Source organism: Mesoplodon mirus (genome assembly GCF_964341445.2).
Source record: "Mesoplodon mirus genome assembly, chromosome: 7".
NCBI lineage: Eukaryota > Metazoa > Chordata > Mammalia > Artiodactyla > Ziphiidae > Mesoplodon > Mesoplodon mirus.
Genome location: NC_138983.1, coordinates 47,422,136 through 47,447,077, shown reverse-complemented (window position 1 = coordinate 47,447,077; position 24,942 = coordinate 47,422,136). Strand labels below are relative to the sequence as shown.

Here is a 24,942-nt window from a genome sequence, read left to right as displayed (position 1 = left end):
CTAAATAGGACTAGTTATTTATAGCCTACCTTACTTTAGAAAGGATTTACAACACAAAGGGAACCCTTATACATTGCACATTGCTGACATTTAGTAAGAATATTAGTAGTTCTCTCATACTCTTTCACACATATATTTCCCTTCCTTAAATTATAGGGACTCTTAAATAAAAATAAAACAAAATTTAGCATAAATCACTAAATACCACTGATTTTTCAGTGGAAAACAGGTTGATTCTGAAGATTACACAATTTCTTAAATGTCTCAATAAATAAAATAGAACGGCTAATTAGAAAATTGATAAAAAAGGTAGAAGAACAATGAAAGAAATTAAGGTGGTGATTAAGTTTTCAGCAGAAGCTAGTTTGAGTGGAGATTCATTAGAAATTTAGCTGACGTTCACAGGAAAGCTTGGGTGCATTGAGATCTGGGGCACTGAGACAGTTTTCAAGGAGATCCATCCAAACAGATGGCCACTTGGGTTTGGGTAGGCTGGAATTATCTGGGTTACGGACACAATTGTCCACTTGTCTTTGCATGTGTAGACACAGACTTTGTGAAGGCACATGAGGTGGACAGAAAGCCTGGGCATTTCATTTGTAGCAAATGGGCACTTTGTAATGGAGAGCCTCAGATTTCCTCATAGATACTCTCCAAACCCAGGAAGCATCAAAGCTCATAGTCAGGCTTTCCATACAAGCTTCCCAACCTTCCAGATCTTCCCAGTCAGCCCCATTAGCTACAACTCCCAGCACACCATCCACACCTTCCATCTGGTGTCCCTGATCTGCTTGGCCTTACTCCAATACGCCTACGGTTTCCACCTTCATGTACATGCTGTTTCTTATGTGTGGCAAACTCTTACTCAAACTTCAAGATCTCGTTCAAGTATCATCACCTTCTCTTTGAAGTCTTCTCTCTTATCCAAGGCATAATTAGTAACTCTCTTCTTCTTCTGACCTCCAACAGAATAAGGGATAGTGTGAAGGAATGAAAAGGGCAAATGTTCTACTGTCAAAATGATTTGAATTTAAAACTGACTTTTGTACATACTAGCTGTGTAATCTTAGGTAAATTAGTTAATTTTCCTGAGGTGCAATCTCCTGATATTTAAAATAGAGACTAATTCCCTAAATTTATGGGGATCACCAGTGATATTGTATCACCATTGTTTGCCTGCTTATATTTCTCTTTGTGAGCTCCGTGGTATTAAAGTATAAAAAGTATACTTGTTATAGAAGTATAAAAAGTCTTTGCCTTTTTAATCACTTTGCTGCCCTACAAGGCACCTAGCACGGTACCTGGTATTGTGCAGCACTCAATTTTTAAAAATTAATGACTAGTTCTGGAAAAGTAATTCAAGCACTGATAGGCCAATTAAAGCCCAAGTCCTTCTATGAAGTGCTCTCTGGTCATTCCCACATCCATTCATTTGAATCCCCATAGCTCTTGTACACACTACTAATAAGACTCTTGTCACAGCCTGCTTTATACATACTAATTGATTCTAAGATCCTCCAGGGCAGTAACCATGGCTTTCACTCTGAATCCCCCACATCTCACAATGCTCTGTGAATGCCATCTTATGATAAAGTTACTTAAAATATCCCATTCTCTTTCTCATTATAAAAAGTTTTCCTCTTCAGATTATGCTGAGTTTATGCCAGGGTCCCAGAGACTGAGGTCTTTGTAACAATGACTTATTTCTGTAGTCCTTGTCGAAGGCTCAGAGTGAGTGGCATCTCCTGACTTTCCCAACTCTCCACAGAGTTGGTCTGTCCTTTCTTCAGTGCACTTTCTCTTAACTGTCCTTTGCTTTCTACTTCAGGGAAAAAGTCTTCTCATTGATGTATTGTTCTCATGGGGACTTAGAAAACTTTGGTTTATTATTTCTTAATTCACAGGCTCATGGACAATTATTGCTGGAAGGCACCTTAAAAAAATCACTGAATCCGGGGACCTCAAATAGAGAACAATTCCCAATGTTGTGCTAGTCATGACTAATCAATCATAACACTTTTCCTCCTGAGGTCACATATGGCCTCAGAGTCATTTTCAACACAATATTCTAGTTAGAAACCATCAATTCATCGGTTTCCATAGGAGATGAAACTTGTTTGACATCCCTGATATAGTTCAAAGCTGCTATATTGCTAATGATGTCCAAAGAGCAGTGGTGACTTAGTAATGAACTGAAACCAGAACCCAGGCTACCTGACTCTCATGACTTTCAGTCCAGGGGTTCCCTTTTCACATGATCACTGCCTCTCCTTCAACAGGCATTCAAGTCCTAGAATTTATATTCTATTCATTGGCTCATACCTAACTGTATTTAGCAATATGATTTAAAAAAACACAACACAAAGTTTGGCCTTACCAAAAAGACATCTGGGTTCTAACTGATGTTAGGAGCTCTTGAGCAGAAGGGCCTATGTTACACTTTGTATCTTTCACAAGTTCTAATCCTGAGTCTGGCACATGGTAGGTATTCAAAAAAAATTCTCTGATGTATATCCAACTATATATATGAAACAAACAGGAAATCTATTCTTAAATTCTCACCAAGAATCAATGAAAAATCCTACCCCTTTGTATAGAAGCAGTATTTGTTTGAAAGGACTCCATGCATGATGACTTATGGCCTCACTTTTTCTTTTTTTAAGAGTGACACCATGTTTAAATAAATTCCCATTTCACCTGAACGCTTTAGGGGAAAGTAAATTATTGTGTCAATGACTGGGCTGCCCAGTGACACTTCTACTTAAAAATACAAAGGGCAGTGTTGTGGTTTAGGGCTCAAAACTTCTGAGCTTTTCTTCTCATTTTTCATGGTGACATCTATTGACCTAAACTTGTGGTTCTGTGTGATGTTCACAGCCAAAATTATTAGAACAGAAAAGTAAAGGAAAGGAGATGAAGAGAAAGAGAATAGGGAGGCAGAAGGTGGGGAAAGGTATTTTATGATATAGCAATAAGATACTAGTACTATCACTTAAAAATACTAAATTTAAAAAGCTTTACAACCCACAGCTAACATCATACTTAATAGGAAAGATTAAATGCTTTCCCCTTAAGGTCAGGAACAAGACAAGGATGACTGTTTTTGCGACTTCCATCCAACACTGGACGTTCTAGACAAGGCAATCAGTTATGATAAAGAAATAAAAGTCATCCATATTGGAAAGAAAGAAGTAAAACTCTCTCTTTTTACATATGACATGATCTTGTAGATAGAAAATCCTGAGGAATCCACCAAAAACCTACTACAATTAATAAATGGATTCAGCAAGGTAGCAGGATATAAGATTGATATACACAATAACTGTATTTCTATACACTTGCGGTGAACAATCCAAAAATAAAACAGAAAACAATTCATGTGCAAAAGAATGAAATTGCAACCCTACTTCATATCGTATACAAAAACTAATTCAAGATGGATCAACCACCTAAATGTAAGAGCTAAAACTACAAAATTCTTAGAAGAAAGTATGGGCATAAATCTTCATGGCCTTGGTTTTTTAGATATAATACCAAAAACACAAGTAACAAAAGAAAAAATAAGATAAATTGGTCTTTGTCAAAATAAAAAACTTTTGTGAATCAAATGACACTATCAAGAGAGACAACTCATAGAATGGGAGAAAATATTTGGAAAGCATATATTTGATAAGAGATTAATATCTGGAATATACAAAGAACTTCTACAACTCAACAACAACAAAGGAACCCGATTTTAAAAATGGGCAAAGGATCTGAATAGACATTTCTCCAAGGAAGATATACAAATGGTCAATAAGCACATGAAAAGATGTTCAATACCAATGGTCATTAGGGAAATAAAAATCACAACCACAATGAGATACCACTTCAGACCAAACAGGATGACTATAAGCAGAAAGACATATAATAACAAGTGTTGGTGAGGATGTAGAGAAACTGGAACCCTCATACACTGATGGTGGGAATGTAGAATGTTATAGCCACCTTGGAAAATAGTCTGGCAGTTCCCCAAAATGTTAAATATAGAGCTATCATTATGACCCAGAAATTCCACTCCTAGGTATATTCCCAATGGAAATAAGAGTATATGTCTACACAAAAATTTGTGCACAAATATTTATAGCAACATTATCCATAACAGTCCCGAAGTGGAAACAATGCAAATGTCCATCACCTGATGAGTGGATAAATTAAATGAGGTATATCCATACAATGGAATATTGTTTGGCAATGAAAAGAAAAAAAGTATTTATTTATGCTACAACACAGAGGCACTTTGAGAACATTATGTAAAGTGAAAAAAGCAGTCACAAAAGACCACATAGTGTACAATTCCATGTATATGAACTACCCAGAATAGGCAAATATATAGAGACAAAGTAGATTAGTAGTTGCCTAGGGCTGGGTGGAGAGGGGCTGTGGTTGAGGGAGAGGGAAGTGACAGCTACAGATTTCTTTATGGGGTAATGAAATGTTCTAAAATTGACTGTGGTGATGGTTGCATAACTCTAAATTTCATTTGTTTACTTTCTTCTTTTCTATGTCTGTCACAACAATCCATGTATTCACTTAGGTGATCCATATGTATATTTCCATGACTATCCTGACTTTATAATATGTAAAGGACTAGACATATTTTATGATGAGCAGGTATCTTTTATGGAATCTATCCTTCTAGAATATTTAAAAGAAAAAAATTAAAGAAATAACATTGAAACCATTTTTTTCTTCCTCACTATAGTCATTGCATCACCTTCACAACACATCATTTCTGCTGACCACTAGCAGCTTTACCCCCCAAATTTATTTACTATAAATCTACTTCATCAGAAATTACATCACTGCATAGCAATACATTTATAACAGTGCTCTACTGTCCAGTAGCTCCATAATCTGTTTGTTACCAACAGCTTAAATGTCAATTATAGTTAAATCCATGGCAAACGAGAGAATTTAATGTTTCGATTATTTTGTACCTACCCCTTTTGAATCAATCACTCCAGGTTTTGCATTAAACTTCACTGTCTTCAATCGGGCACGTTCCTTTCTTTCCACCCTAAAGAAAATGGAAAATAAAGAGTCGATTACATGGCAAGGCATTTATGATTAAGTTTCTTATCAAATGAAGAACACCTATTCTTATCCTACAGCGCAAATAAAATGTGTTTTAAAATATTTCTCTTCTTTGTTCAGTATAAAAAGTCTTGGTATGATATCTCTAAGCTGCTAACACATTGCTTGCAATTTTTGTGTTACATGTACTGAAAGTCACATATTTGGAAGCAACAAAACCCCAATATTTGTTATTTAAATGCCTGAATCAATCAAAATCTATTTCAAGAAATCATAGTCCACAGAGAAGAATACCTAGGAAGCTAAGTAAGCTCTCATCTCCTAATATCTCCTTCTCTCTTTTTGTTTCCTTTTTGTTCCCTTCCCTTTAGGAATACTGGGGTATTTATTTACCTTCACCTCAAAACCAAACATGTTACAGATAATCTTGAACTTTTCCTTTGCCCCAATGTCCTTCTGCTGCCATCTCTGCAGTTTTCATTATTTCACCTTCATTCATTCATCAAACACTTATTGAATGCCTACCCTGTATCAAGTAAGGTGCTGGGGAACAAAGAAAAAAAAAATTAAAAAGCACCACTTTAATGAACACACAGTCATGTGTTCTTGGCAGGGACAGAGGGACAAAAAGACAGACATTGCTGCACAAAAGATTGCTGAAAGCAGTACAGGCACATTTATCTCATTGGAGGAAGATAAAGAGGGGGTGGAAAGCAATGGGGTGGGCTTCCTGGAGGAGGTGTCAATTTATGTGACTTAAATGGTGAGAAAGAGCTTGTCAGTGGGAAAAGTTTAGGGAGAATCTCCCAGACAGGAGGAACAACATGTACCATGACCCGAGGATAGGATTTCCTGGAGGAGGTGTCAATTTATGTGAGACTTAAATGGTGAGAAAGAGCTTGTCAGTGGGAAAAGTTTAGGGAGAATCTCCCAGACAGGAGGAACAACATGTACCATGACCCGAGGATATAATCAAGCTAAAGATTGCAGGAAGATTCTGGTACAGGGTATATACAACACAGGGACATGAGGCTGAAGAGGTGGTGAGACCTCCTTATAAAGGGTATCCGTCTACTCTGAGGACATGGGGTTTTCCTTTGGGGAATCCTCATGATTTATTAGAGGCTATAAAGCTGAGAAGTGATAGACATTAGCATTTTAAATAAATGACTCTGGGGGAGGAGGAAGATAGATTGGAGGAGGGAAGGAACAGTGGGAAGCAGGAGGCCTATTTAGAAGCTACTGCCATAATCCAGGCAAGAAATGATGAGCAGTGATAATGAGGTGGAGGAGAGGGAAGGGTTGGAGAAATATTAATAACACAAAGTTGGCAGGACTTGTGCCTATTTGAAGGATGGGGCTGAAAAGAGGTAAGAGAAGTTAAATACTTCTGATTCTTTTTTGAGCCTCTGTAATTAGACATGATCATTTTTTCCTCTAAGCTCCACGACATTTATTTGTATGTCTATATTGGTGTTATCTCGTTTCCTTGTGTTTTGTTTATTTTTGAGTTGCGAATACAAGGCTGTATGTTCCTTGAGGACAAGTCCACATATCACTCAGTGTATTATAGCAAGTCCTCAATAAATAACAGTTGAACTAAAATCATATTCATTGCATTGTTTTAGCATCTTTTTTTGGTTTAAATATGGCTAGCTCTAATTTCAAAAATGGGGAAAGAAAAAGGAGAGGAAAAAACCCTGAATCTACAGAAACTTAATGGCTTATGAAATCTAAGCTATTCATAGATCAATAATGAACAACATACTCCTCTTTAACTTAAAGTTCTTTTGTGTTTCCAGCTGAAACGCACTGAAGATCAGGGTTTCTATAGTTACAAAATGGAGTTTCAGAATATATTTATTTCAGTGTGAGAGTAGAATATTTGAATGGAAACAGATGAAGAAAATTCTTCAAATCGAACCTCAGATATGAAAGCAACATGCTCCACTAAGAGTTTCTACTTGCACCCAACATACAACAGTTGGGAGGAGATCAAGGAAGACTTCAGATAAGGTAAACTGCCAAGTGGAAAGATGCTCACTGAGGAAATGCCTACTACAAGCTACTTCAGCTTTTCTCAGTTTTAATCCAAGTGTAAATGCTAATTCATATTCATCTCTGCCCTGACTTTATCCTGGCTTCTTTGCATTAACCAGCCTAATTATGGGAACACTAGTACATCGGATGATGCCAAAATGACTGTAACATGCAGAGAATATATGGTTATTTGATTAGGCTATGCAAATAAATTCTGCATAAAGTGATAGAACTCACATGGGCCCCAAACATAAATAATATTAGGCTGAACTCAATATTCTATTCTAAGAATTGCTTAGAGCGTTCTAACTCCCCCCCCCAACCGGTTTCTAAGTTCATCCCTTTCATATTTCTTAAGAAATGTTTCTATTAAGCCATTTTAGTGGTTCATCACTTAAATCTCAAATGGGTTGCAAAGATTAAGTCAGAGGGACAGACAGACAGATAGACACACACACAAACACACCTAATATTTGCTATGGTTTATTACTAATCTTCAAACAAGCAATAGAAAAAGTAAAAAAAAAAATTAAGTTTTACTGTATAGGTGACAGATTTTGGTTCACTCAAGAAGGAAGTCAGACAAAGGATTAATCTCCAAAATATACAAGCAGCTCATGCAGCTCAATATCAGAAGAATAAATAACCCAATCCAAAAATGGGCAGAAGACCTAAATAGACATTTCTCCAAAGAAGACATACAGATGGCCAACAAACACATGAAAAGATGCTCAATATCACTAATGACTAGAGAAATGCAAATCAAACCCACAATGAGGTATCACTTCACACCAGTCAGAATGGCCATCATCAAAAAATCTACAAACAATATATGCTGGAGAGGGAGTGAAGAAAACGGAACCCTCTTGCACTGTTGGTGGGAATGTAAATTGATACAGCCACTATGGAGAACAGTATGGAAGTTCCTTAGAAAACTAAAAATAGAACTACCATATGACCCAGCAATCCCACTACTGGGTGTATACCCTGAGAAAACCATAATTCAAAGAGAGACATGTACCACAATGTTCATTGCAGCACTATTTACAATAGTCGGGACATGGAAGCAACCTAAATGTCCATCGACAGATGAATGGATAAAGAAGATGTAGCATATATATATATATATATATATATATATATATATATATATATACATATATATACATATATATATATATACACACACACACACACACAATGGAATATTACTCAGCTATAAAAAGGAACAAAATTGTGTTATTTGTAGTGAGGTGGAAGGACCTAGAGCTGTCATACAGAGTGAAGTAAGTCAGAAAGAGAAAAATTAATACCGTATGGTAATGCATATATATGGAACCTAGAAAATTGGTACTGATGAACCTAGTAGTAGGGCAGGAATAAAGATGCAGATGTTGAGGACACAACGGGGGAAGGCGAGGCTGGGATGTAATGAGAGAGTAGCATTGACATATATACACTACCAAATGTGAAACAGATAGCTAGTGGGAAGCTGCTGCATAGCACAGGGAGATCCACTCGGTGCTTTGTGACGACCTAGAGAGGTGGGATAGGGAGGGTGGGAGGGAGGCTCAAGAGAGAGGGGATATGGGGATATATGTATGCATATGGCTGATTCACTTTGTTGTATAGCAGAAACTAACACAATATTGTAAAGCAATTATACTCCAATAAAGATGTATAAAAAAAAAAAGAAGGAAGTCAGAAAGTTGTGACTTCTATTTGGGTTGGAAGTTTCATGAATGATAATGATGATGATGATGTAAGTGGTAGCTGAAGTTTTAACATATAATTATTAATGAACAATTCCTTCACATTTACATCATCTCATTTGGCCCCGACGTAAGCAAGCGTGGTATTCTCAACCCCATTTTATGGCTGGGAAAGCTAAGACTTGAAGCTTGCCAAATTAGAAAGTGGAAGAAATAGGGCCTGAGCACACATCTTTTAACAGCTAACTTCAGTGTCTGGCCACATCCACTCTGTTTGGGAAACAATACTTAAGGACCTTCCATGCCTCCCATATCCAATGGGTTTCAACAAACATGAGATTTTAGATGGTCACCCACAATTTTAAGACCAATATAGTTCCTTAGACGTCTGGGCTGAGTTTCTCACAAATGACAACCATCCCCCTTCCTTGCATCCCAAATCCCGAGTGTCCTGATTTAAATAAACCATAACCAAACTCAAGCAAAGAGTCACTGGGATAATACCTGTTATGACAGGCTCACCTCAAAACTCAGAATAAATTTGTTTTTAACACTGAAATTCAGGTTAGCTAGATGTCTATTTGCAATGTTACGTCAGAAACATTGGACCAATCTCTCTCCTTAGCAGTCTTTACATTCACTGCATCCCTAACAATAGTTGTGTTTTTCTATCCCAGAGGCTCATGTCGATTGCCTCTTGGGGATCTCTGCAAACCCTTCTCATGGGTAGCAGGGGATGTGGCTTATCTTTTTTCTTCGCTTGCCTCAACCCTGTCCTCTCTCCTAGTGCTTCTTGGGATACATGTGGATAGTTTATTGCCAAGATCAGTTAGGGTGGAGAAATAGGGCCCTACATAATGCTATGTTGTTTTGAGCATGAAAAGCTCAAACTCTGAAGAAAGGAAAACATATATCATTTGAGTAAGCACAGAAGTATTAGAAGCTATGCTAAACTTTACCTGTATTATCTATAATCTGTACAGTGATCCAGGGCTTAAGATGGAGCTGGGCATATAGTAGGTGCTTAATCTTTGTTGGTAAATGAATGAATGAATCATCAAGGAGGCTACTGGTTCTTGACCTGGGTGTGAAAACCAAGGCTCAGAGAGTTGAAGTGACTTGCTCAAACAACCAGTGTTTCTAATTAAAAAGTTGTTGACCATTTTACGACTTTTTTATTGTACTTGGTAGGATGTAAAAGTTCTATGTAAGATCTATGTAAAAGTTTAGCATCACCTTATCCAGTTATTTTACTAAGTGAGACTCCTTTAGCAGAAATACATGATGTTAAGACCCACAGATCTTTACCTAAGGGAATGGTGGGTCACCTGTGTAGAAAGACTGAATTGCAATGAAAGGACTGACATACTTCTCTCACACTCAAGAGGCAAGCAATTAATTAGATTATTTAAGCAGAAATAATCCTCTCCGCCCTGGTTTGGTCACTGACCAAAATACTGAAAACATAAACTGGATGGCAAAACTTGAGCAATCAATTCTGACACCTAGAGTCTCCAGAGAATACCACATGGCCATGCTTTAATGAGCCCAACTGTCTTCCTCCGCCTTCTCACCCATCTCCCATCTGGCGTTTTCAGGTTCCCGCCAAACACACAATGAGGGCAGGCTTGGAGCAATGGATGGTGGGAACATCATTTGGTGCTGGGTATCCCTTTGCCTGTGCTCCATAAGGCCCTGTTGCAAGGAGAATTGAAATACCATATAGGTTACCAGCCACAGGCTTGCAGGGAAGCTAAGTGAGTAAACCCTTATGCAATGCTAGCTGCAAGATGTCATCTGAGAGCCCAGGTGACAGTCACTGTGGGGTAATGAATAGAGGCTTGGATTAAGAGACAGTGGAACAAATCCTAGTTTGGCCCCTCAGAAACTATGTAATCTCAGAAAAGAGAGATTCTGTGCTAAAAGCCCAGGTTTTTTTTTTTTTTTTTTTTTTTTTTTTTTTGCGGTACGCGGGCCTCTCACTGTTGTGGCCTCTCCCGTTGCGGAGCACAGGCTCCGGACGCGCAGGCTCAGTGGCCATGGCTCACGGGCCCAGCCGCTCTGCGGCATGTGGGATCCTCCCGGACCGGGGCACGAACCCGTATCCCCTGCATCGGCAGGCGGACTCCCAACCACTGCGCCACCAGGGAGGCCCAAAGCCCAGGTTTTGAAGTCACACAAATCTGGGTTGGAATCCTGCATCTGCCACTTATTAGCTCTATGACTTAGGGCAGGTCACTCAACCTCTTAGGATCTCAGGTTTCATGTTGGTGAAATCAGGATATTAACAGACTTGAAAAATTATGGTGAATTTATTTTTAAAGATTCTTTTTTAAAAAAAAATATTTAATTAATTTATTTTTGGCTGTGTTGGGTCTTCGTTGCTGTGCGCGGGCTTTCTCTAGTTGCGGCGAGTGGGGGCTACTCTTTGTTGCGGTGCGCAGACTTCTCATTGTGGTGGCTTCTCTTGTTGCAGAGCACGGGCTCTAGGTGCGCGGGCTTCAGTATTTGTGGCACGCAGGTCCAGTAGTTGTGGCACACGGGCTTAGTTGCTCCGTGGCATGTGGGATCTTCCTGGGACCAGGGATCGAACCCGTGTCCCCTGCATTGGCAGGCAGATTCTTAACCACTGCGCCACCAGGGAAGTCCCTATGGTGAATATTAAGTAGTACAAAAAATTGGTTAGTATAGTATTTAAAATGTAGTAAGAACTCCTTAATTGTCAAGGGCTTCCTCCAGTATACCCTTGGGGTAGTGAAAAGCCATCTGGTCTGGCTACAGAGAGAACTGGGTTCAGCCAGTGGCTGACTGCATCCTTGGGCAAGTTACTTGACTTCTCTGATCTTCAGCTTCCTTATGAAGCTTTTGTAAAGATTAAAGAAAATCTTGTATTTGAAAGCAACTGGCACAATATATACTCTATCATCAGATGGAATTCATTCCTCTGCTGCCCTTTCACTTCCCTTGATACCTGCTATGGACTAAATGTTTGTTTCCACATAAAATTCATATGTTGAAGCCCTAATCCCTAGTGTGGTGGTCTCTGGTGGTGAGGCATTGGGAGGTAATTAGGTTATGAGGGTGGAGTCCTCATGAATCAAATTAGTGGCCAAAATGAAGAAATATGAGAGAAAAGATCTCTCTCTCTCTGCCACATGAGGAAACAGCAATAAGGCCATCTGCAAACCAGGAAAAGGGTCCTCTCTGAGAACCCAATCAGCCACTGCCTTGATTTTGGACTCCAGAACTGCAAAAAATAAATGTCTGTTGTATAAGTCACCCAGTGAATGGTATTCTGTAATAGCAGCCCGAACTAAGACAGCACCTTTATTTACAATATAGCCCTCATCACAGTGTAGCTGTGCCAAAGTTACATGTTGGTCCTACAAATAATGGGCTCCAGGCAGTGACTGGATGATAGCACCTGGCACACAGAAGCTGCTCAAGCAGTGCTTGATGAATTGAATTTTGTCAATTCTTATTTTTATAATGTTGGGAGGCAGGATTACATATGAGTTAAGAGCATTATAGCCTGGAATAAAATCCCAGTTACACCATTTATTAGCTGGGCAGTATAGCCAAGTAAATTAATCTCTCTCTGCTTCAAACTCCTGGTTTGTAAAATGAGGCTAATTATATTACCTTCCCCATAGGGTTGTAATGAGGTTTAAATAAGTTAATTGTAAAGGGCTTAGAACAGTGTCTAGCATGCTCTAGGAGCTTTTATTTAAATAAAATTTATTTACCAACTTCTAAAAAGAGGGAGGGAAAAGGCAATGATTTTCATACTCTTCATTTTACGATTTCATAGGGATGGTTAAATAGAATCATCAATAGAGAAACATTTTTGTAAAGGGTGAAGTCATAAGGGATGTTATCCATTATGAGATTTTTCCAGACCAGCTCTACGAGCTGAACTATACTCATAAAAGGGGGTAGAGAGGAATTAAGGATAACCCTAATCTAATAATAAGTCATATTGATAACAGTAACCATTTATTCTGAGTTATAGTTATAAGATGCTGAATGCAGTATAAAATAAGAGTGCCTCCTTTAGAAGTTAAACATTAAAGAGCAGCCCTAGGGAAGGCTCATGATATATTTTATTTTATTTTTTGTAATTTTTTAAAGGAATTTTTTCTTTTTTTAAAATTTATTTATTTATTTATTTTTGGCTGCATTGGGTCTTCATTTTTGGGTCTTCGTTGCTGCACTCAGACTTTCTCCAGTTGTGGAGAGCAGGGGCTACTCTTTGTTGTGGTGTGCGGACTTCACACTGCTGTGGCTTCTCTTGTTGTGGAGCACAGACTCTAGGTGCGTGGGCTTCAGTATTTGTGGCACGTCGGCTCGTGGGCTCTAGAGCGCAGGCTCAGTAGTTGAGGTGCATGGGCTTAGTTGCTCTGCGGCATGTGGGAGTTTCCCGGACAAGGGATTGAACCCGTGTCCCCTGCACTGGCAGGCAGATTTTTTTAATTAATTAATTAATTTTTGGCTGCCTTGGGTCTTTGTTGCTGTGCGCGGGCTTTTCTCTAGTTGCGGCGAGCGGGGGCTACTCTTCATTGTGGTGCGCCGGCTTCTCACTGCAGTGGCTTCTAGTGTTGCGGAGCACAGGCTCTAGGCACACGGGCTTCAGTAGCTGTGGCATGTGGGCTCAGTAGCTGTGGCTCGCGGGCTCTAGAGCGCAGGCTCAGTAGTTATGGCACATGGCCTTAGTTGCTCTGCAGCATGTGGGATCTTCCCGGACCAGGGCTTGAACCCGTGTCCCCTATATTGGCGTATTCTTAACCACTGCGCCACCAGGGAAGCCCTCATGACAGATTTTAAACTGCATTAAAATAAGCGCACAAGAACGCTTTATGGGGTATGATAATAAGTGATTTTTATTTCTTCTTTATACTTTTCTAAATGTTCCCTTTTTTTTTCAATGAAATATGTTACTTTTATAAACACATAAAATAATAGTAACATTTCTGGAAAGAGTTAAAATCCTGAGGAGAAAATCTGACAGAGATTCATTTACAGCCATACACACACACACACACACACACACACACACACACGAGATGGCGGGTGGGCTACTGTACCCTTCATGAGAGAGAATACAAATATCAACATTAGAGTCACTAGACAAACTTCTTCTCCAGGCCAGCTGTAGCATGGCTGTTAGGATGGCCTTCATCCAAAATAGGAGAGAGAGCCAATTCAAGAATGACCACCAGCAGGCAGAAAATTACCCCAGGAGGACTAGCACTGAGAATGTTCCTTAGGGGGGAAATGACGTGCAATTGAACAAATGAAGGACTATTGACAAGACTGATTAGAATCACAGGACCTAAGGGTTGGAAAGTGGCTGTAAATCATATAGTTCAACTATCCCACCCAAAGTTTGATTCCCTTTTATAATACTTCCTGCCACTGAATCTTCTATTATCAGAATCACCTGGAGGAACTTACACACAAATACAGATCTCCAGAACCCACTCCAGATGGACTGAATCAGAATCACTGTGTGTGTGTGGGGGGGGGGGCATATCTAAGTCTTCCTAATGTACCTTTGGTGTGAAAACCATTGTTCTAGGTCTTCCCAGGTAATCCATATCACCTCTAGCCAGCTCCAACTACTAAAAGGATTTTTAAAAAAATGAGTTGAAATCTATTCCCACACAGCTTTCTTCTCCACCCCATTTCTACCCTTGGGGCCCCATTCAATAAGATGGCACCTTCTTCTACAGAACAGCTCCTCAGACAGCTCTGATTAACCGCATCAAAGCAAACCAAAATGCATGTTGCCTTGACATTTTTTTTAAATAAACGGAAATGGAGAAACACAGAATATATACTAGTCCTGAGTTACTGCTTTGAATTCAGAAAACACTGCAAACTAGAAACTCAGAACATCCTCTCAAAGCAATGTCAGGCAATTATGCAGGAGCCCAGAGGTTTAAAGAACTGTCTGCTTCTGGGAGATTCATAGGCATAGGCTTAGAGGGTGGGAGGGAGCAGCTGCAGAACAGTCAGCCTGCTGCCCTCTCCCTACATTCACCCTAGGCTATGTGGCCCCAGGCAGAGAAAAATGGGGGACCGGTCTTCTCTGGGGTGCAAATGCCCCACAGAGTTATTTCTGGCTAATTTCCATCTTCCCACTATGGCTGGTGCTAGCTCAGTCACTGGGTCACTGTGCATGCGGCAGCAATTGAATACTCAGCTTCATGAGGATTTTTTACATAGGTATTTGGGGTGTTTGCATATGAGGAGGGGAGCCCTTTGTAGCTCGAGAAAAGTTAGTGACTGCTTTGAATAAGCATTATTTCTGACTTTGACTTCATACCATATCTCTTTTCTAGGGTGCAGATAAGTTGTTTCTCAGACAATATCTTAGTACCAGAAGGACACTCATGGGCAGGAAAGTTCCTTTCTAGTGGTAATGGTCAGATGAAGGACGTGGCTGTTCTGAAGCCTATTCCCGCCTTTCAAAAGCAGAGTCGAAGAAATGCTTAGAAGAGAAAGAACATAATAGTCTTTACTTGGGAATTATATACAGAACTAATTATCTGAGTGAAAGTAGGGAGTGCTAGGTGGGGTGGGGGACAAGAGTAACTAACGCTATAAAAAACAGCTGTAAACCCACTCTTTAGACCTCACCAGATGTTTGACAGCTCTTATCCCGAGTATCTGATTTTGTTTATTTCCCCAATGGAACTGTCATTTTATTTTTTTTAATTCAAGCATACTTGATTTACAATGTTGTGTTAATTTCTGCTGTACAGCAAAGTGATTCAGTTACACATATATACATCCTTTTTTAATATTCTTTTCCATTATGGTTTATCATAGGATACTGAATAAAGTTCTCTGTGCTATGCAGTAGGACCTTGTTGTTTATCCCCAAGTATCTGATTTTGGAATGGAGGCTTTTAGTCTTTTCCCATCAATATCTGGAAGTAATACACAGCCAGGACATCAGCTTTGTAAATAGTCTACTTTACTTGGCTTTCACCTGGCCTTTCTATAAACTTATCCAGTAAATTATGAACCTCTAAAGTAACCCCTCTGAGTTTTTCAGTATACAAGCTGATAAGCATAATCTTGAACACATGAAAGCTGCTAAGTTTTAGGAAGGCAGAAGAAGCAGATCCTCTTTCTTCCTTTATACTTTATCACAGTTAGCAGTTTTGGTAAAACCCTAACATGAGAAGCGTGAGAATATTTAATTTGTGTCACCTGTCATCACTGACAATTTCCCCGCAGACTGACTATCCTACTCAAATAGATATTTTGTGAACAGTCTGCCACATCTTCATCTTCCCTCACCTCCACTCCCTGGAGAGTTGAGCAGCAAGTCTTCTGAAACAAAAAAGGCATTCTTACCTCCGCTTGCTGGGGATGACCCCCATCTCCTCACTGTCGCCCTCCAGCGTGACTCTCCTGGCTTGCCACCACTCATCATCAGAGGCATTGATAACATGGAGAATGTCTCCATATTTAAAACTAAGTCCTTGACTTGGCAGCCCACTGTCCTTGCTCTTGTCGTAGTCAAACATGGCTCTGGAGGAAATGACAAGAGAGAGAACATTGTTAGGAATCTCTGGCAGCACAGATCTAGGATTCACCGTTTTGATTGTTCATTCCTGCCCTGAGAACCCATTGCCCATTGGATACCAACTCCCAGGACTAACCCCTGGAATTGCAGTCAACATTCCCACTGCTTTGGTCACAAATCACGATTAGTTCTTACTTCTCCCAGGAGGTTGCAAGGCAGGTTAGTACTCTCTCACTACAATCAAATTTTACAAATCACTAGAAGGAAAGAATGAAGAGAACCATGGCATCTTTCTGAATGCAGCATGGTAACAACTTCCATGTCCTCCCACAGGGGACTGGGACCCTTCCACTCACTGGAGTATTGGACTATCACTAAAATTGGATGGTTGCAGAGGTTAATTTAATGACATTACTAAATGCTCACAAAGCAATAATGAAAATACACCTATGTTTATGTGTGTGTATATAGACACATAGATCAAAATATGAACAAGGGACTTCCCTATCAGTCCAGTGGTTAAGACTCCATGCTTCCAATGCAGGGGGGGAGGGTTTGATCCCTGGTCGGGGAACTAAGATCCCACGTGCGGTGCGGGCAAAGAACAAAAAATGATATGAACAAGATAAATTGCTTCCATGGTATACCAAGCCTATCTCATCATTGCATTTATCGTTCTGAATTGTAATTCTTGCTTTATGTATCATGTTTTCCCCACTAAAGAGCCTTTGCTGAGCCTTTGCAGAGCCCAACACGCTATAATATGTATGACTGATGGGGTGAGGGAGTTGGAAGCAGAATTACAATGATGATTGAGACCTCAGTGACGACCTGTTGTCCCAAACAGCTGACAATCTGTCTCAAGTTTTACATAGTCCGCCTCCTCCTGTATCTCCCACAAACCATCACCACACACATACAACATGAGATTTCCCCGGAGAAGCAGATTTTGCCACGTCCCTGTTTATTCCCCTTTGATTCCATTCTAAGAATTTCCTTAGAGTGTAGCCACTATGCAAGCAAAACTAGCTAGAGCTGGTAAACAGGTCTGTCTAAAATCACTGAGGACCAAGTGTGATTCTTTTCCTTTCTTTCTTTCTTTTCTTTCTTTCTTTCTTTCTTCTTTTTCCTCATGAAAGAAATGTCACATCTGCTGTCATGGCAACCCCAAAGAGCTGAAGGCAGTATCTACAGCTCTCAAATACTGCAGGGAAAGTTGCATTACTTGCAACACAGCCCCTTCTTCCATTAATTCTGTCCCCAGGTGATGGAATATGGGCTGGGTGGGGGCGAGGTCTCAGCTCCTAGAATGACTCATTTCCACCCTGACCATCTGCATCTTCCCTACCAAAGACTTCACAAAACCCCAGCCAGGAAAAGGGGACTGAAAGAAGGCAGAGACCCACTCCTGACTCTGTCACTACTCTGGCTGGCTGATGTGACACAAATTAACATTCCTGAACCACAGGTTTTTAAATGTAAACTTAGTCCAGTAACTATATTCACGTGGAGCTGCGGTGAGCGTTAATGACATAACACATCGGATGCACCCGGCCCATGGTAGGTGCTGTGTAGCATAGTGCGGTATAATAGCAGCTAAGGAACGACTCAGGGGCCACACTGTTAGGGCCATGTCCTGGTCCTACTACTTCTCTTCTTACTAGTCACATAGCTGGTAACCCAGGCAAGCGCTCTAGCCCCTCTTAGGCCTCAGTTCCCTCATATATAACACAGTGATGACAACAGCGATGAGAACAGCACCCCATCATGGAATTGTTGTATAGATGAAATGCTACCTAAGGTAATACATGTAACGCATACACAAAAGTGCCTACACGTAGTGACAATCTTTAAGTATGAACTGTTATTATTATTATTATTACCTCCTTTTCTCCTTTTGAGTGTATACTTATAAAAATCCTTTCTATGGATTCTATTCTGTGCAAAAAGTAGTTAACACAGCAATCCTGAGATTACATCCTTAAAAAGCCCTGCTTATAAGGACAGCCCTTGACTGACATCTGGGAACTTAGTTTTGGGGAGGGTTCCTACCATTTCCTATTAAGAATGGCTCACTGTGCCTAAGCTGTTTATATAAACAATACCATTTAAGCTGAATACTTGCTTTTCCCTTGGGAGTCTGGAATTGCAGCAGGTGCCAGGCAGTGAGGGTGCCTATGTGACCAGCCTGCAATAAAATCCCTGGACACTGAGTCTGTAAGGAGCTTCCCTGGTAGACAGGGTTTTACACCTGTTGTCACGATTTGTTGCTGGAGGAATCAGGCATATCCTGTGTGACTCCACTGGGAGGGGACTCCTGGAAGCTTCACCTAGTTTCCTCTGGACTTTGTCCCATGCACCTTTCCGTTCACTGAGTTTGCTTTGGATCCATTTCCTATAATAAATCACAGTCATGAGGATGACTATGCTGAGTGCGATGAGCCCTCCTAGTACATCATCGGCCTTGAGAGTTGTCTTTGGGACCCCCAACACTCGCTCTCTAGACTGGAAGGTGTATTCACATACACTTCCTCATTTGTGACTCAATACATTCCTACAAAGAAGGCACAATGGATATAGTACTTCGTATCCCCTTTTTACAGATGAGGGGCAAACCTAGCAAGGACCCCTAACTAACCCCAGGACACATGGCTTAGAGGCAGCAACCTGGGGCTGGTGTGTCTCCCAACCCTAAGTCCTAGTTCGGTGCTCTTCACCTTGTTCTCCCCACCCCACCTCAATCTAGGAGGTGGTGAAGGTGGTGACAGGGTGGTAAGGATGATAATCATGATGGCAACCACTACTTATGCCCATATTAGGGGGCCTGGCGCTTTGTATTCATTGTCTTATTTGACATTGTAACAACCTGAAAGATAAAAATCAGTACCCCTGTTTTACAGATGGCGGAGGAGGTTCAGGAAATTAAGGAACCTGCCTTAGGTCACAAGTACACACATAGTAGAGACTGAATCTAGAACAAGGTTTGTCTGACTCCAAAACCCACATACGTGGCCATTTCATTATCAGGCTCAATTTCCCAGCCTGTCGCCCTCTGGCTGTGCTCACGACTTAGCAGTACCAGGAACTTTTAATCTTCCCTTCAGAGCTGACCACCTCTTCTCCCCCAAATTCCTGCAGTTCCCTTACTGCTCAGTTCTTGTCCCAGTATTCCTATCCGAAGGTCCCCAAACCTCTAGTTTGGCTCCAGGCTCCTTCTGGATGTAAAGCGTGGGGAGTGGAGGTAGAAAAGCCATCAGGAAAGCTGGCAGATGGTGGCCAAGAAGGCAGGCTATAGTGTCAGACTGCTAGGGTTTGCAACTTTTTAACTGTGTGATCTTGAACAAGTTACTTAACCTCTCTGGGTTTCAAGCTTTCTTTTATTTTTTTAAAAATAAATTTATTTATTTATTTATTTTTGGCTGCACTGGGTCTTTGTTGCTGCACGTGGGCTTTCTCTAGCTGCGGCCAGCAGGGGCTACTCTTCGTTGCGGTGCGTGGGCTTCTCATCGCAGAGGCTTCTCTTCTTGCGGAGCACAGGCTCTAGGTGCGTGGGCTTCAGTAGTTGTGGCATGTGGGCTCAGTAGATGTGGCTCGCGGGCTCTAGAGTGCAGGCTCAGTAGTTGTGGTGCACGGGCTTATGTGCTCCGCAGCATGTGGGATCTTCCCGGACCAGGGATTGAACCTGTGTCCCCTGCATTAGCAGGCGGATTCTTAACTACTGCACCCCCAGGGAAGTCCCTCAAGCTTTCTTAACTGTAAAACTGGCATAATAACACCAGCCACCTCAAAGAGTTGCGGTGAGGATTAAATGACATAAGATATGTAAAGTATTGTAACACCAGCCTGGCAGTAGCAAGTGCTCAATAAATGCTAGCTATTATTACTATGATAATTATTATTCTGAAAAATGCACTGGGATTTGAATCAGGGGATCTGGGTCCCAACTGTGCCACTTAGTAGCTGTCTTATGGACTGTGTACAAAGACGTCTAAAACACTTTACTATATCCTCAGGACCCAGTACAGTGCTGGGCACAAAGTAGACCCTCAGAAAGGTCTGTGGAAATATTTCAGATGACCTCTGAAAGCCCCACTTCTTTCAAGCCTCAGCGACCCTGTGTGTAAGGGGAGGGGAACATAGACCAATCCCGAAGGTCCCCACCAGGTCAGACATTAATTCTACTGGGCTTCATTCTAGTCCCAAGTATTCTTGAGGGGAGATTTCCCACCCTTGGGATCAGCAACATGCTCTTTCCATGAGTTCTATTTATCTTGGACAATCTGCCCCTCTAGGATTACACTGATTCAGACTTGTCAGGTCCCTAAAAACAAGCAGCTGACACATTTCAGCAGCTTTTAGTTCCTTTGGATATTAATGGATCGTCACATCTGGGAAAAACGCTACGGTGTCCAATCACCTATTTTAAAAAGCGATAAGCTGTTTCTAATTTGCTTTATGTGCTAATTCATCACAGCAACTTTTATAAAATGCCATTAAGACTCACACTTTCCACCCAGGGTGCTTTAACAAGTCCATTAGACAAGTAGAATTAGACATGAATAATGCAATAACTCTCCCATCCCTCCTGCCCCTTCTGCATTTCAACATGTGGTGGCCCCTTGCCAACCCGGGAAGTCTAGGAAAGGAGGCGGGGGTGGTGAAGCAGCTGCTTATCCTCATGGCTGTGCAACCTGGCTATGGAGACCTAGGTACCAGACCGAAATTGTGCTTTTTAAGTGTCTCACAATATGCTAGACTTTATATTCATTGTCTCCCTCAATTTACTGGGTAGGCAAGCCAGCATACGGGTTATATGCCAAGCTTTGGAGAGAGAAAAGTTCCGGGTTTAATTCCCAACTCTGTCATCCCTGGTTGTGAATTTGGGGCCTGTGACTAAACCTCTTAGCTGACCTCTTAACCATAGATGACTACTCCCTCATCAGTGAAGCGCAGGTAAGGATGGCATTAACTCACAAGATTGTTACGGAGATACAACAATGGGATGGTGCCTGTAAAGTACCCAAGACCAGCACAGAATGAATTCCACTTTGTTAGATTACAATCCTGCCACGTAAGCATTTTTGATCTCATAAAGGAAATGAGAGTCACAGAGCCAAAATGAAAAAAGCTAGTAAGTGGCAGAACCAGAATTCAAACAGACAGATGTGTCTGAATCAAGAAGCCCGTGCTCCTGACTGTCAGAACCCAGCCTGGAACTCCCGATAAGGAATGTTGTACTTAGATCTCATCCCCAAAGATTTCATGATTGGATGATCGCATTGATGATGACACAGTGGACTAGACTTCAGGAGAGAGGCACATGTACTTTACTGGCCCACATTCAGTTCTCACACTGCCCTGCAGTGCGTATTTTAGCCTTGTGTTGCAGATGAGGAAACACAAACTTGGATAAATTAAGCAACATGTCCAGTGTCACACCAGCTATCAAGGTGTATTCCAGCTGTCATGTTCTATGCCTTTGTTCTTTAAGACACTTTGGAGAAATGAGGTAACTTTCCATGTGGCTGATATCTATGTGCCTCATAGGATTGTTTGTGTTGTGAAGGTCATTCTGTGTCACCTCCCTCATCAATCCCAAAACTCATTCACTGGGAGTTAAGTGCCCCTCTCATATACTCTTATCTCATCCTGTATTGTGTTTTTTAACATTTGCAAATTCTAGTTTGTATGAGCATGGGGGGCGGGGAAGGTTCATATTCCTCCTATCCCCAGAATCTACGCCATAACAGATGCCCAGTAAAAGTGATTTTCTGTTATTCAGTCTATCACCTATGCTTGTCACAGGGCAATCCCTGGAATTCAACAGTTTGTTTTCTTTCCTATAAGGCCTGGGCAGTTGGAAATAGCAGGTAAGGAAGGCCTGAGTGACACCCAGCGTAGGCCTTCCTGTCTTTCTTAGGAAATGATGAACATATGTGTCATATGTGACTTGTGTCTCTCAAGTCAGAACATATCCATCCCAGGTAGAGGGATACACGCAGCTCTGTACCAATTACTCCTCACATCTCTTTGAGGAGCCACCCACACCCCTGTGGATGAGTCATCATGTCCAAACTTACTGAGCTCTATCAAGGCCACTTATTTCCCCACTCACCTCAATAATGAATTGCCTTCAGTGAGAGCGGTGGCTAAAGCCGCCAACAAATCAGTCTTAGTGGATGGGAACACGTTAGCCTCTGTCAATCCTTGTAAGAGGTCACTGACCACGATGCCATTGTTTATTGAGTGACTGCTGAGCACGTGGTAGGCCTACAACATACATGTCAGGCACTGTTCTGGGTATTTATTATCTTTGATTCAAAAGATAGCCCTTAAAATGCAGGCATTGTTCCCATTTTACAGAAGGGTAAATACACTATATGCCATGGACTGTGGTATCCCATGGGTTATACCTTGTAATCATTAGTAACCTAATAAGGCAGGTTTGTGCTCTTTAAAGACACTCTTCTCAGCACACAAGTGTTTCCTTTTATGTTACAGGGTTGTTGAGAAAATGTCAATTTCTACTGGACCCAAGGAACCAGGCAGTCACTGTCATGACTGAAGGTGGAACTAATTGGGCACCGACCAGAGATCCTCACAGCCTGGGCCTCTGCACAGCAGTGGCATTTTGATTATAATCAGGGAAGAAGCATCATTTCTGGGGGCAACAACTCCCTGTCTCTCTCAGTCTCTCCCGAGTCTCTAGTGCTCCCAATTCCCCGAGGGACATGGCATGAGCCGACTTCACATGTCTAGAGGTCTGTGTGTTGATCATTTCAGACAACTCATCATCAGGGCCTCCAGGGATGGGGCCCATTCCAGGCTGCCTTCCCTCTCTCCCGGGGTGTCCTAGCATCTGTCAGGTTGGTTTACACTGCAGCGCTGACTGACAGGCTCCCCCATCTGAGGGAAGCAGAGGCAAATCTGAACCTGCCCAAAGGCAGGCTTGACAGACCACAACGAATGGTACTACAAGTTTCAGGGCTGGGTGAGGCTGTAAAGATTAATCTTAAAATCACTGTCTTTTTGGCTTCCCTGGTGGCGCAGTGGTTGAGAGTCCGCCTGCCGATTCAGGGGACACGGGTTTGTGCCCCGGTCCGGGAGGATCCCACATGCCGTGGAGCGGCTAGGCCCGTGAGCCATGGCCGCTGAGCCTGCGCGTCCGGAGCCTGTGCTCCACAACGGGAGAGGCCACAACAGTGAGAGGCCTGCGTACCGCAAAAAAAAAAAAAAAAAAAAAAATCATTGTCTTTTCCCCCAGATGCCATCAGCTGGGTACTCAGAAAATGAAATATGGGAAAGAGGAACATGGCCAGGATGAATAACCCAGGTTTTATGACAGTTCTAAAAGCTCTTATGTTCTGGCCTTGTTTGTCAGACAATCAAGATATATTAATCAAGATATTTCAGAAAGGCTGACAAAGCCCTGACTGTAGCCTTTTATTTCTGATCTGAGCTAAAAATGTACAACAAACTTTAGTACCTACTTTTTAGGGTCTTACTGTCACAAATTAGTAAGCTTGCAGTGGAGAAAAGGATATCCTGATTTGGAATTTCATTATTGCTGATACACAATCACCATCTAAATATTTAAATTTATACACAGAAGACTCAGGTCAAGATCATGAGACATGAACATCAGATAGTCCTGGGTTCAAATAGTTGCTCTGACATTTAAGCAGCTGTGTGATTTTCATCTCTGTATCTAGGTCTCCCAAGGGATAAAATGAGGGGCAAGAATCCCTGTCCAACAGAGTCCTTATAAGAATTACATATACCAGAGCTTTTAAAACCCATTAAGTCCTCAGTGTTTGTTCATTGAGTCTAGAATCTAAATTTCTTCCCTGTAAATTCCATCCCTTTTTTCTAGTTTTGCTCACTGGAGCATAAACAAAGCAACCCTACCACTGCTTTCCAATAACACTTTCTTTTAAGTATTTACCGAATGACTAGTGATATCAGCTGACACGTGCCAGGCCTAGAAGAAGGTGTTGGAGAAAGTTCATTTCTCTCATGAGCAAATAAAAAAGGGGAGAAAGACATCCAAGAATAGTCCACACAACTACCCCAAATCCTTAGTGGTAGTTTATCAGGGTTGGTGATGAAATTCACATACCACAAAACCAGACTATTGGATAATCACTTCAGCTCTCTCAATACTGAATTTATTTTGTTTGTCTGTTTGTTTATGAATTTCAGAAAACTGGGTGGAAACTACAGGACTAGACTGAGGCAAGAGAAAATCTGGAATTAGGGAAAATGTCACCTCAAAATCTCATATATGTCCATAAAGGCTCCCATTATCACCTGTTGAATGAGGGCAGATAGAGAAGACAGAGATGGTTCCTTACTCACCCAGGTAAAACACTGAGTTCAGGATGTAATTTAACTTACACGCATGGAAATGAGCTAACAGTTATTTAAATATTAAATGCAACATTATTTACAGAGTGCCTGTTATGTGCCAATCATTATTATGTGCTGAGGGCTCAGAAATACACAAGAGGCTTGCCTCCTGTCCTCATGGAGCTTAATAGTTGGTTGAGGATACTGGTAAGGGATATATTCGTT

The 24,942-nt window shown here is 41.2% G+C and overlaps 1 protein-coding gene across 5 annotated transcripts in view; it reads right to left on the bottom strand.

Annotated features, from left to right (window-relative positions):
* DLG2 (discs large MAGUK scaffold protein 2) overlaps window positions 1-24,942 on the bottom strand; it is a 1,227,261-nt gene that overhangs the window by 56,468 nt on the left and 1,145,851 nt on the right. For all 5 annotated transcript variants that reach the window (XM_082627349.1, XM_082627348.1, XM_082627351.1 and 2 more), the window contains 2 exons: window positions 16,197-16,373; window positions 4,984-5,059 (listed from right to left, as the gene is read on the bottom strand). In XM_082627349.1, coding sequence (XP_082483475.1) covers window positions 4,984-5,059; window positions 16,197-16,373 — 253 coding nt within the window. The remainder of the gene's footprint in view (window positions 1-4,983; window positions 5,060-16,196; window positions 16,374-24,942) is intronic.